This window comes from Mus caroli, chromosome 1 (genome assembly GCF_900094665.2).
Source record: "Mus caroli chromosome 1, CAROLI_EIJ_v1.1, whole genome shotgun sequence".
NCBI lineage: Eukaryota > Metazoa > Chordata > Mammalia > Rodentia > Muridae > Mus > Mus caroli.
This window is the reverse complement of record NC_034570.1, coordinates 171,800,119-171,814,721: the sequence shown is the minus strand read 5'-3', so window position 1 is coordinate 171,814,721 and position 14,603 is coordinate 171,800,119. Positions and strand designations below refer to the sequence as shown.

General features: G+C 36.9%; 1 protein-coding gene across 7 annotated transcripts in view; it reads left to right on the top strand.

The window, feature by feature from the left end:
* The window catches only part of Enah (ENAH actin regulator), a 112,332-nt gene that overhangs the window by 76,291 nt on the left and 21,438 nt on the right, over positions 1-14,603 (top strand). For 5 of the 7 annotated variants that reach the window (XM_021158456.2, XM_021158474.2, XM_021158447.2 and 2 more), the window contains exon 4: positions 9,308-9,392. In XM_021158456.2, coding sequence (XP_021014115.1) covers positions 9,308-9,392 — 85 coding nt within the window. Of the gene's footprint in view, positions 1-4,399; positions 4,457-8,887; positions 8,900-9,307; positions 9,393-14,603 lie in introns of all 7 variants that reach the window. The other 2 variants (XM_029476902.1, XM_029476907.1) reach the window with 2 other exon arrangements.

Genomic DNA, 14,603 nt, shown 5'->3' with positions numbered 1-14,603 from the left:
TATTTGCTGCTCCGTGTTACTTTAGATAGAGGCTTCTTAGTAAGCAACTTGTTTGAAATACAGTGAGTTATTGTGCAGAGAGAAAGATGAACACAGGCAGTATAAGGTTCCCATGGGAAAGGAGCCGCTGACCTGTGTGAGGGGAACTGTCCTGTTTTTTTCTGAGCTGTCCTGAATGGATGTATATAGTCAGGCTTTTGACTTAAGGAATATCTTTGGAAGCTATGCCATACAGTAAGGTTTATTTTGTTGTTGTTTGTTTCATTATTTGTGAAAAGTAGCCAGATTGCAGAACTGCCTCAGACTTTACTCTTGTATTGCTTATGCACACGCACACACATTGGTGTTGGCATAGTGTATACATTATAAAGCAAGTATAGAAATATTTTAAAAGAAAACGAAAGTGAATAGAAGTCTTACTGTTTCTTCTCAGAGTCTGTGCTAAACGTTTCAGCCCTGCACACTCATAAGCAGTAGGTCATCATCAAGCGTGAACCTTGTCAGTGGAGATAGGGAGGAGATATGGGAAGGGTTCATGGACAGGCTTTGGAATTGGTTAAGAAATACGAAGGGGTGTCAAAGTGTTCGGTATTCTAGTTGTGCAACTGATAGATAATGCTGGTTGAAAGATGCTCTAGTCATAAACTTAACAGGTTACCACTATAGAATGTCTTGACAAAGGGCAGGGAGGCATGAAAAGTGATTTGATGGGCAGGTCTTGATCTGAGAACTGTAGGATATGACAGGCTTGGTAAATTATACACCCTTGAACTTCTAGTTGATTTGACTCTTAAAATTTTCCTCAGGCAGAAACAGTCTGTAGTTCCTTGGCTAAAAATAAAGGATTAACAAAGCATGGTGAACTGAGAGGCTGGTACAATGTAGTAAATGACCTGCAGTTGTTACTCTATGGTTAGCAGCCATTTTTCTTCTTTTTTTTTTTTTAATTTTTAATTAGATATTTTCTTTATTTACATTTCAAATGCTATCCCAAAAGTTCCCTATACCCTCCCCCCGCCCTGCTCCCCTACCCACTCCTCCCCCCCACTTCTTGGCCCTGGTGTTCCCCTGTACTGGGGCATATAAAGTTTGCAAGACCAAGGGGCCTCTCTTCCCAGTGATGGCCGACTAGGCCTTCTGCATTTTTCTTCTTTTTTAAATGATAAAGTACATTTGAAGCCATAAATTGAAGGAGGGTTACCTTTTTGGTAGCAAAAGAGGGAGGAGAGGTCAGATACATACACACATTGCCCTAGATTAAATAAATGACAGGTCTAGATGATGGGAGTTTTTCATACATATTTATAGCCACACTGCTCCATTTCTTGAGATTAATGAAGATTTTCTTTCATTAAACATATTTGTTTCAAAATAAAATTTGAAATAATACTGGGAAAGCGTTTTTTAAAAATGCAACCTTATAGAGCCAAGTGCCTTGAATGAATTTATTGTTTGCATTCTCTCTACAGTACTGTGCAATTTGGAACACGGTTGTTGCGGCTTTAGAGTTTAAGTGTTGTTGTTTTTTTTTTTTTTTTTTTTTTTTTTTTTTTTTTTTTTTTTTTTTTTTTTTTTTTTTTTTTGGTTTTTCGAGACAGGGTTTTTCTGTATAGCCCTGGCTGTCCTAGAACTCACTTTGTAGACCAGGCTGGCCTCAAACTCAGAGATCCTCCTGCCTCTGCCTCCTGAGTGCTGGGATTAAAGTCATGCATCACCACATAAATATATAAATACAGCCTGTTGCGTCTGTTTTATGAGCTTATTTTTTTAGTGTGGACAGCTATCATTGCAGTACCTGCCTCTGGGTATTTTGAGTCCTTTCTTCTCTTTCTGATACCTTAGTCTTAGAACAAACACAGCCACCTTTGCTTTGACCCCTTGGTTATGAAGGGCTTCATCACAATGGTCAGGAGTGTGAGTACCCTTCCTTCGAATGCTAACGCTGGGCTCATGCTGTCACTCAGTGACCCGCTTCCCAGAAAGGCAAGCATTATCTCATTTAACCCTTAGAAATAAAAGATGCAGAGAGGAACAATGTTCACCTGGAGATGATTAATAGCTAATAATAGAAACAACTAAGTACATTTTACAGTACAAATGCTCTAGAAGTCTGCTGTAGTAATGATATATAATAATAAAATGCAGTGATGTGGACCAAAGCTGAAAAGTCTGTCATTCTCCACCGCTGATAACCTCGCTTAACAAAGTCTTCATTTCCTTGTTGTTGCTGCTGCTGTTGTTGTTGTTTTAAGTCAAATGGTAAAGAATAATAACAGCAGTGGGTAAAGCCTGAAGGGTAGCAGTTTTGCAAATTACATTAAGAGACAATCATCTGCAACAAGATCAAAGGCCAAAGTAGTTATCAAGAATTTTGTATTACTTCTAGAAATATAATGAAGATGTTAAATTTTACATCCTTGATTCCCTTAGCCCTAACTAAGCTCCTATAGTCTGGCCTTCTTTAAAAAGTAGTGTTTTTTGTAGATAAGTGCTAGTATTAAATAATACTAGCATTACTAATTAATACTGAACTTACTGTATACTCAGTCTTCTCAGGTAGAGTAAAGGAAGAGTCAATAGCATCATCAGGAAGCAGGAAGCTGCTAGCCTCATGCATAGGATGGAATGAATAATTTACTATCTTCGGGGAAATGCAAACTGCAGTAGAATTCAAGCAGCCTTATCAGAGAGTAAATCAATGTTTAACTTGGTAACAGAAATAAAAGTCACCAGAAGGAAGACGCGTAAGGATGACAAATGCAGGACACTGCTTAGCAGCTCGGTTGTGTGTGTGAGAGAGTGAGAGACTGAGTTCTTGGGTGGAAAGGGTTAGTCCCCTGCAGTGATAACAGTGCCTGCATTCTGACGATGTCAGGTGACTTTCTGCTGAAATGATTGCTCATGGGATGGGGCAGCTTCTTTGCTGTCAGAAGCAAGATACTTTCTCAGGGCTTTCATGTAAGTTTTTTCTCTTAATTGTCCTTGTATGTTTTCCTGTTTGATACGGATTAAAGGAACTAAAGAGTAAAACCTCATAACTAGGTGTGTTCACTCATGAAGGTTTTGTGGAAGTAGCATTTGTAAATACCGGTAAGGCATAAATTTATAAAGGAGTTTAAATTTAAAATATGACTATCATAATTTTTCTGAAATGCTTATCTCCGTTAGCATGATCTCGTTAGCTTGTTGAGCTTGCCTTTGAGTGCCTGTGGTTCTATCACTGCTCTGAGTATTGTGCATGCACTTGGCTGAGAGATGGGTGCGTGAAAATAATTAGCAAAGTTGGCCCTATCAATTTCTTCTACTGGTATTTAAAATACCTACTGTATTGATACAATTAACTCTTACTTTAAAGAGTTAATTGGATTATGTTGTCTATTGCTAAAAATGATGAAAATTTTTGTGACTTATTGTATTAAGATAAGCCTTTGAATATAAATTGGTTTGGTTCTGATTTTACTAAAACTTTTTATTTAGTAGGCATTATCTTAAAGAATATACTTTTAGGTAAATCTAAAATACTGTCTTGTTTGCTTTAATATGGTCTTCCTTAAACCAACATATATTTGAACCATTAACTGTTTTCTTAGTACCCATAAGAAAAGAAAATCTTTCCTTGATGAAAAGGGTTTTCTGAAAAATTATTATTGATGTACCTTTTGCATGTTATTAATAGTAAGAAAAATATTTTCTCATCCCAGTTTTGAGTAATACCTTAATTTTGGATAAAGCATTTCTCTTTTCAGAAATTACCACTTTCTCTTTGAGTTTTTCTTCTTAAAAGGAGTTTATGAATTTATTTCACTGATAAACTAAATTTTAATATAAATCATGTAGGTTAAATGGCTGTTTGTGGCCACACAAAATTTTTACTAATTATTATTTAGTATGTTGTATATATAGGGAAAAATAGTAATAAAGTGTGTCTCTGTAAACCTTGTTGGTTATTGTTAAGTGTAAAACAATCTCATATCAGTGGGTACATATATATCTTTTTATTTATAACTTTTGGGGTTTTTTTTTCCAGCTGGTATAAATGACCAGTCTTAATTAAATGAATCTTGAGTATTTCCCCTGAACTTTTTTTGACTATAGTTCTCCTAAATGGGAGGTTAGACCTCATGAAATTAATTCTATTAGCCATGTATCTTAACTTTCTATACTTTATTTTCACTATTGTTTTTAAAAATACAGTCTTAAAATGCAGGTTGCATTCTTTGATTGTATAGCTCAGGAAATATTTAAGTTATAAAATCATAAGGTTTCCAGAATGAGGATCTAGCTAGGACGCATGTGTAAATACATTTTGAACATTTCAAAGCACCTTTTAGTTAATGTGAAGTTCTTCAGATGGCCCTATTGTCCTTCGAAGCTTCTAACACCAAGGTGTCTGTTGCAGCCCAGAGCAAGGTTACTGCTACCCAGGACAGCACTAATTTGCGATGTATTTTCTGTGGTAAGCAACATTATGTTTACATTTCTTCTTCAAGCTGTGGTACATACTACTTGCACATATCCATAACTTTTGTTTCTTTAGGCCATAGTCTGGTTTGTGGCATCTCAAGATAGGAAGCAGGCTTCTGCATAATGTTGTGATAGCTGTTGTGTTCGTGAAGGCCGTTTTGGATTAGCTTTTCAGTTGGCTTATTTGTGAAGATTTAACTAGAAATAAAATCTTAAAATATTCTTTTACCTCTTCCAATATAAATGAGAGAGATTTTTTTTTAATTATAATTTTCTTTGTGAATAGACATCTGGTCTAATTTAGAAGGAAAAGGTATGCATTCTTCATGACTTGAGTGGTGTGGATGTGCATTGTTGGGAAGGAGTTCTGTTTCCCTTAGCTTAGTTCTAGCTGTGCGGATTGTAGAGGCAGACGGAGCCTGCTCTCTCAGTTGCTCTCAGAGGACAGCATGCTTTATTTGGTAGCCTAGGTTTCTGTGCCTTAGAAGTGAGTTTAGGCTTACAGATTATTTTCTGTCATGCTCACTCTACTAAATATACATGTGTGTATATACATGTATTATTTGCATGAATAAATTAGGTATATCACTTAGTCACTCCATGCTAGAGCTGATCAATCATTTATTTATATATATATATATATAATATTTCATATATATATATAAACTTCTTTATATATATATGCACATATATATATATCTTTGCACAGGGAAATTTTTTATATAGATTAGTATGTAGATACATTTTGTTTGAATTCTTTTTTTCTATTTGATTTTGAAACATCCTATTTTAGAAACCCAAATTTCAAAATAAAGTTTTTCTTAATTATTTTAATTTTTTTGATTCACGTATGATATGCCTTTTTGACTCATACCTTGACTAGACTATTTCGTGAGAGAAAATTATAAAATGGTATGCTACAAAAATTTTCGAAGGAATAGTTCAGCTAGAGTGTGTACTTTTTCTATGCAACTTGGAATTTTTAGAGTGACTTCTCAGTATTGTTGATATGGTTTCTGGCTTTTAAGTTTCTATGCTTGGATTAGATAAGCATGTTACAATAAGGGAAAAAAAGAGGAAATTCTAATTCATCTCCTGGTCATGTAAGTTACCTTTGGATCTGCTCCAGCTGGTGGTTACAGCAGTGAGCACCTATTTTATGACGTGTTGTAAATCTCTGCTCCTCGCCCCCAGACTCCAGCTCAGTACTGCAGATGGCTTAACATCAGTAATGTTATCTCTGGTCTTGTCTTACTCTGGGCTTCTCTTGGGCCTCTAGGAGCAATCATTGATATTTGTGTGACTTTATACCTCTCTTCAGCTCGTTTTGAAAATGCACTTGATACTGTAACTTCGTGCTTTTAAGGTTGAGATCCACGTGTAGAATGATAGCTTACCCAGTTTTAAAGGGGAAAGGGTAATTTGACCGTATTAACAAAGGGGAGTTTTTAAAACATAAAATAACAGGTTTGAAACACAGATTTCCTTTATAACGGCCTTTTATTTATATGCAGTCTTCCATCTGATTGCTAAACTTAAGTTTAGCTGTATTGTATATAGCAACACCTACTTGTCCTTTAGTCCTGTTTTTAAATAGTCTGTGGCTAATTGTTACCTAGACTTGTGAGAATTAAAATGAGGAGAGTAAGTGAAATATGCTTTAGCCAAAACTCAGAATTGAAGGCAAGACTGAAGTGCCATTCTTACTGGAGAGAAGTTCGTATCAGATTTCTATCATTTATAGAATGCATATCAGCAACATTGCTACTTTATTAGGGACAGTAATTCACAAACTTTGCTTTGCCTAGCCTGGGCATATTAGGACTAGCCTTAGGCCTGGTTATAAGGCAGACCCTCAGGCAGAGGACTAGATAGAGCAGAATCCCCCATTTCTGCACTTTGGTTGTCCCCCCCCCCCTTTTTTTCTTCTTCACAAGGATAACTGATAAAATGTTATTTACCCATTGGGATGGTTGTGAAAGTATCTATTTTGTATTTTATGAGAAGACAGATACTCAGTTTAGAATATGGCCCATTTGAAAAAATAGTATACATATCAGAAAATAGAGCAACTGTTGACCTTGCCTAACCTTAGTCTCTGCTTTTTGTTGTTTTGTAACACCATTGATACAACTCACCAATTTTATATCCCTTTAAAATATTTGATGAAAAGGAATATGTAATTGTGTACCTTCAGTTTATAATTTACCCAGAATTTTTATCTAATAATTATAGTATTCTATAATTATGCTTAATTGCATATATATTTCAGGATGCTGGATTTTTACAACTTGGCAATATTGGTGAAGAAGAAAAACAAAACAAGCAGATTAAATGTAGATGTCACAGAATGCCAAAGAGGGATTTTAAGAATGCCCAGATAAACAGATGGCTTGTTATCATACAGCTATGTAGCAAAGAATTATAGGAGTTAATTCTTAGATTAAAATCCTCATCTTAAAGGATTCCTTGAAGTTTTCCTTTTTATGTGATAGGAATGAACTGTAGTGAATTTCCACATTAAGTTTGTTTTATGAGTCACATCAGGATTCTTAGGGGCTTTTTGGAAGTTTGTTCTGTTGAGAGTATATTTAACCCACGGTGACCCTAACCTCAAAATTCTCCTGTCGTTGCCTCCCAAATGCTGGCATACACTACCATGCTGGGTCCAGAGCTAGATTAAAACAAACAAAATTGTTTAGTAAGATCAATAAGATTAAATTGAAATTTTAATATATTTGACTTGAATATATAAATTTCAGCTAAAAGTATAGACTTAATTCATCCATAGGATGGTTGAGATACGATGCCTTCTCTAGATGTGAGCATGACAATTAGACTCCGGACTTCCAGCTGTTTCATTATACTAGTTTTCATTTAAACACTCAGACATAATTTTTTAAACTGAGCCATAATGATCTTTTAAGTTGGTTTTACCATATTCTTTCACTTTATAGTTTTAAAATAACTATAAGCATAGATATATAAATTATGCTCCTCCCAGTTTTATATGTTCTTAAATTTGTCCTCCCAGCTCAGTGTCTCTCTACTTTTTTCTTAAAAAATCTTTTCTCTATAAAATAGGAAACATTAATGTACAGCCCAATATGGCGGTGTTTTTCAAAACATCATTGTTAATTTTCTAAACATTCTATTAGACAACAGTTATATTTTCATTTATGTAAACATTTATATGTGTGTTTGCTTTTAAAACGTGTTTTTGGTTTTTCTTATTAATTACATGGGATTGATTTTATATTTTCTTTATTTGGTTCTCAAAGTATCAGGCTTATATCTAATGAAATACATTGCTGCAGTTGTCATCTAATTTGTCATTAGAGGGCAAATTAAATGACTAATCTAAAATCATGTAAAGAGGTGAAGTTTAGTAGGTAAGTTCAGATCATTTTCCTGCTTTTCCATACTGGGAGGGGCCAGTGCTGTCTTACATTCTGATGAACCTTTGCTTCCAGCTGTGGGTCTGCTCCACGAGGGGAAATAGCCGCTTTCCATGGTCCTCACGCAGCACAGCAGCATGTTGTAATGCACACGGCACTGATTCTCAGGGCCCACACTCAGCACAGGAGCGTGTTGTATGTAGTACACACGGCACTGATTCTCAGGGTCCTCACTCAGCACAGCAGCTTGTTGTATGTAGTACACACGGCACTGATTCTCAGGGTCCTCACNCAGCACAGCAGCTTGTTGTATGTAGTACACACGGCACTGATTCTCAGGGTCCTCACGCAGCACAGCAGCTTGTTGTATGTAGTACACACGGCACTGATTCTCAGGGTCCTCACGCAGCACAGCAGCGTGTTGTATGTAGTACACACGGCACTGCCTCACTTACTTTTTATAGTAGTGCTCTACACAACTCTGAGAAGTCAGAGGTAACGCTTCTCAGACGGTGGAAAGAAACTGTGTTTACTTTCTTGCTTTTACTCTTGAAGATTTCAAGGTCGTTCTAGCTTAACCTTAGATTGTTCGTCTCAGTGTATGTTATACTAGGTGCAACAAGGATCTCACTTAATTTTTATATCCTGTGACAATAAGATTTCCCATAATTGAGTGACAGTCTAAGATAATAAAGATGGGTCAGCGTTAACTATGGATGCTGGGAGTGGCTGGATGGTCAGTGGTTTCTCATGACAGTTCCATGTTTGTGTAAACACAGGGTCTCCCCAACCCTCTGCCTTTCTTACCCCAAATGAAAAGTTGTTAAGATGACCTAGAACATTAAAAATTCAGCTAAGTAGGTTAATACTATGGAGTTTAGCAGATGTTTGTTTCACCAGTCCTGGAAATGCCAGGTCATTAAGCAGGAATGGCAGCTCAGGTGGGCAAGTTTGATAAGTGCATTAGCATACTTCCGTCTAGTATGCGGTTCTCACGCTCTCTCTCTCCTGTTTTTCATTTCCAGTGTTCTATTTAGGTGAGTTTTTAAATTCTGATCTTTCATTTAAGTTTTTCCTCTCCACCTCATGAATAATTACCCCAAACAAAATGTCTCATTGTCTCGGAAACTGTCAGGCTGGGGCGCCTATTCAGATGCTCATTGAACACTTGTTTCACCAAGCTCTTCATATATAAATGTTTATTTTCCTTTTATTGTTGGTGTTTCCATTTGTTTGAAGTAAGCCTTCTGGAGATGATGACAGCATTATGTTGCAGTCTTTCATTTGCTGTGTGTTATGTAAAGCTTATATTTTATTTTGCTAGATGAAAAGAAGATGCATTTTTTTTAATATGTGATGGTTTTATGTTGTTCTCATGGTTTAATTTCCTCCACCCAGCTGAGTAGAATAGTAATATTCATCTGTAATGTTTCCTCCCTTTGTAGGGCCAACATTGCCTAGACAAAATTCACAGCTACCTGCTCAAGTTCAAAATGGCCCATCCCAAGAAGAGCTGGAAATCCAGAGAAGGTAAATCCATGCGTTTACACTTTCTGGTTTTGTAGCAGACCCAAAGGACCTGACAACACATTGTGTCCTTTAGCTCTTTGAAATTGTGACTTTTCATTCTATCTGCTTTTTTTATAGAAAGCATACTTGTGATACACCTAAAACTATATTAAAAGGACTCAGGGTCTGTTCCCTTCAGTGAGCCTTTCTTTTCTTCAGTCTGAGTGTGTATCCAAGTCCACCTGTATGTCCCCATGCATGTAGAAGTTAGAGGTCAATCGGCATTGGCTGGCTTCATTTGCTTTCCATGCTATTTTTTGAAACAGTCTTTCACTGAACTTGGAGCTCACTGATTCTGTGAGGCCAGATGACTGCAGAGCTCCGGGATCCTCAGCCCCACTGTTCAGATCATGGGCACGTGCCATTCCTAGATTTTCTTTAAGTCCTTCTGCTTGCATAGGAAGCACTTTGCCAACTGAGCCATCTCCCAGCCCCATGAAGTCTTCTTTTATACTAAATATCTGTGTCAGGTATCGCTTTCATATGACCACTTTAACTAGAAAGTCAAAGTGTTAGCTAAGTAAGTCTCTAAGGCTCTGATCTGAAGGCTTTATAGGGTTAGGAGAATACAAGATAATCTGTTTATGGCTAATGGTGGTTAAACAAAAATAGCAACATTATCTCTGTCATTTCAGCACAATCTAGAGGTAGGCTTGAAATTATAATAGTTATATCGGTTCTCTGCCTTTTAGCGAAAATCAAGTGCATAATACCTCATTTCAGGGTGGATTTTTCTTAATTAGAATACACACACACACAAACAAACGCATGTATCACTTACCCTTTCAGTATGAACTATGAAATTAAGACAGTTTACATGGGTTGGAGAGATGACTCAATGGTTAAGAGCAACGGTTGCTCTTCTAACACCCACATAGCATCTGAAAGCTCTCTGTAACTTCAGTTCTTAGGGGGCCAGGGGCTTCAGTGCTCTTTTATGCTCCTTGTAGGCCCTGTACATACGTGATACACAGACATACATGCAGGCAAAACACCCATCCATACACATAAAATAAAAATAAATAGTGCTTTTTTAGAAAGACAGTTTGCCCTGGGCAGTGATCTCAAAAGCCTTTAATCTCAGCACTCAGGAGACAGAGGCAGACAGATCTCTTGAGTTCAAGGCCAGCCTGGTCTACAGAATAAGTTCTGGGACATAAAGAAACTTGGAAAAAAAAATAGGGGGGCTGGAGAGATGGCTCAGTAGTTAAAAGCACAGACTGTTCTTCCACAAGACCTGGGTTTAAATCTCAGTACTCACATGTCAGTTTACAACTAGCTATAATTCAAGTTCCAGTGGATATGACACCCTAATACAGACATACATGGAGGCAGAACACCAATGCAAATAAAATAAAATGTAAATTAGAAAAAAAAATGTTAGCAAAGTTTACATCCTACTTTTCTTACAAATTCAGAGTAAATCTTCTTCTAGTGAAAAGTGAATTTATATCTCCAAGATCTTTTTTTTTTTTTTTTTTTTTTTTTTTTTTGGTACTTACCCGTTGTTCATATTGGTTTGTGCTGTGAGGAAGCCCAATTTAAACTGTCTTCTCAGCCAGGGACAGTGGCACAGAACTGTAATGTCAACACTTAGATGCCAAAGATGAGGATTCCAGATTCAAGGCAAAATGAAATGTGTTTTGATATCTCATTTACATTTTGTATTTAAACATAAGTGCATATTTGTACTTACTTAGTGTGGGCCAGTGCCTTTAGTATCTGTTTATTTTGAAATCCTGTCTCAAAAAATAGTTTCCTTTTCTAAGCAGCTTCATAGAAGCTATTAAATGTTCTCTTAAAATGAGGGAAGAAATCAAGAGCTGTATAACATTGTTGGGGTCCAAGAAAAGTGGAATTAAACTTGAAAGAAAGACGTTTGTGCCTAGCTTGGGAACAGCCTGCTTGCCTGAGTCAGGAAGCCCGTGGGCTCCCGATGGGTTTCTCCCAAGGAAACGGGAGTGAGTGCGGAACCTGAGCATTTGACACGTTTAGCCACACGAAGGGGTGTGTGTGGTTCTGCTGGAGAGCTGGAGTGGTGCATTGGTGCAGACATAGGGCTGACGTGGGGAAAGCCAAGGAATGTCTTAGTGTTTAGGATACAAATAGGAAGTTTCCTTGGAAAGTGGCTGATGGATGGGCAGGGAATGAAATGCTGGGTCAATACTGCAGGGGAAAGGAGAAAGAAAAATCGGGAGGTAGCCAGAGTAGGTGAGGGGCTAGAGTATAGTGCAGGGATAGAGCCCATGGAGGCCCCAGGCTCAATTGCTGACCACCCAGACCGTGGGAATTAAATAATTTATCAAGTAGGAAAAGAGTAACATCGAAATATGAGAAGCAGGTATAGATATTTGTAAAGAAATTGCTGTTCAGAACCTTGATAAATTCAAGAATGTGAAAACTTAGTTGCTTCCTTAGGAAGAAACCAGGAGTAATGAGCATTGTTAAGATGCTCTCTAATACCCTTGGAAACTTTTAAGCCAGGCATGGCTTTATACGTTTTAGTCAGCATAAAGTTGTTGGATATTTTAAATATTAAACTTTGTTGACCTAATACTTTTATTATATCATAATACAATTTTCTGTGTGTGTGTGTGTGATTCATCAAGTCAGTTTCTGGTTCCTACTCATTATTAATATTTGGCTTCCTTGGCTGTGATGGGAAAATATATTCTAAGAAACATGAGTCAGTCCTACGTTCATCTCAACATAAAAGAGAGTTTAGTTAACATCCATAAATAGCTTTCAAGTCATCACTACTACCTGCAAGTTATAAAGGGGAACAAGAACCCCAGCACAGAACTAAGGACCCGGAGTGATGAAAGTGTACAGCACTCCCATTATCCTCCAGAGGCAGGATGGACCAAGAGTCGATCGCATGCTGCTGTAAGTATTGGCTCTTGTCTTAGGAGTTTTGTGATATTAAAATTCAACTATCTTTTTTTTTAGTAGAGCGGTGAAATGCCCACACAGGACAATGAAAAGTGTGTATCTACACCAGCTGTAGTAGTACACACCTTTAATCCCAGAGACAGAAACTGTTGAGTCTGTGTGAGTTCAAAGCCAGCTGGGGCTTCATAGTGAGACCCTGTCTCAGAAAAGTTAACTAAAAAAAATATAAATTTTTACATTTTGGCATATCAGTATTACTTAGTGTTAGCAACCAGAATGCTTTTTTTTCTGGTTTGTTCTCCCACTTCATTTTATGAAATTGAAATTTATATTTACCCCAAAACTGTCCTAGTTAAAGGTGAATAAAATATATCTTGACATTTTATTTATATTTTGCATGTCTCACAAGACTATGTCTTCATAAAAACATAAACTAAACATGTATTTGTATGTATATATTGATTTTGTTGTGGGCCAGTATTTTGTTGTTGTGATGGTACTGGGTTTTGGGTTTTTGTTTTTTGTTTTCATTTGTTTACTTTTAGGGACTGATGTTTTGGGGAAAAATACCTCAATGATAGAGAGATATATATCTTTTATGTTTTTACTAAATATAATTAAAATACTTTAATGGCCATAATAGTATTCACTTATGTTTGTTTCTGGAAAAGGTATGTAATTGTTTTCCCTTAGAACATTCAAATGATTGAAAATATTAAATCTAACTTAAAAAAACAAGCCTCTTGGAATTTTCTCACAGCTCGGAATTCAGACACATGTGCGCTAATAAAATCTGGAGATGGTTCTACTACGGCAGCCAGCAGCCAGATGTAGCCAACCTCTAGAAGAAGGGTTTCTTGCATGTTCTGTATGCAAGCTGGTAGTGATGACTCTAAGGAAAGCATCGTTTATAATTTTGGAGACTCCTTAAAAAGATTTGGGAATGTCTCACTTTATAGCTTAAAATGTTATAGTCATATTTGCAAGCCTTTCAATTTAAGTAGGAATTATTCGTGCCACCACAAATTTGTAAGTCAGAAAATTTCTTGATGGTGTTTTCAATCCCATATACATAGACATCTTTTCAATGAGCTGGCTAAAAGTATTCACTACTTTGTTCAGACATCAGTCTCTGAAGTGTATCAACTGCATACTTGAGTTAGAGTTATCTATCGGCAAACTTGGAAATATTCTTTGGAGCCCTGCTTTTTTCCCTAGTACACATTCTATCTTTTATTGGCTGGAAGCCTTTAAGATTATATTGCCATGTGGAACCCTCTTCTTAAGTCAGTACATTCTAGTTATAAGTGTCATTATTTCAGTACTGCTTCCAGACTCAGCCATGCCTGTCTCACCTATGGTGACGACCAAAAGTTACTTATGCTTGCATGATGATGCTTTGGGAAACAGATGTAAAAGTTATTGTTTTTTTAATGCCCAGCAATTAGAAAGGAATGCAGTGCAGTCAGAGTACCATGTAGCTCAGCTTTGGACAGTGATTATCTAATGTTAGTGTAGCCCTGACATTGATTTTTTTTCCTATGGCTGTGTGTGTGTGTGTGTGTGTGTGTGTGTGTGTGTGTGTGTAGTGAGCATGGTTATGGGAGGTTTTTGCCATTAGACAATGGATATCCAAAAAGTTAAGACACAAGAACAAGCTAAAATGGGAAATAGATGGAGACATGTTTAACATTGTAAGCTAATGTTTGTTGTGTCGTAAGCTATATGTATTCTCTATATTCCTTTGATATGAATGGAGACAAAGAAGAACAATACGTAAATATCCTAAAACTTAATCCCCCTGCTCCCAAACAGTAGTGGACCCTTTTTCCTTTTCATGTGTGTAGGTGTTTTGCCTGAAGGCCAGAGTGGGGATAGGTGTTGGGTCTTCTAAAGTTACAGTTTATTGTGAACCACTGTGTAGGTGCTGGGAATCAAACCCAGGTCCTCTGTAGATCAGCCAGTACTCTTTTGTGTTTGTTTGTTTGTTTGTTTGTTTGTTTGGAGTTGGTTTGGTTTGGTTTAGCTTTTGGTTTGTCTGGTTGGTTGGTTTTTTGTTGGTTTGGTTTGGGTTTTTGGCTGTTTTGGGTCTTTTGGGATTTTTTTTTTTGTGGTTGTTGGTTTGTTTGTAAAGATAGTGTTTCTCTGTGTAACCTTGGCTGTCCTAGAACTCACTCTGTAGACCAAGTTGGCCTCAAACTCAGAGATTTGCCTGTCTTTGTCTGCCAAGTGCTGCGACACAAGTTGTGTGCGTGTGTGTGTGTGTGTGTGTGTGTGTGT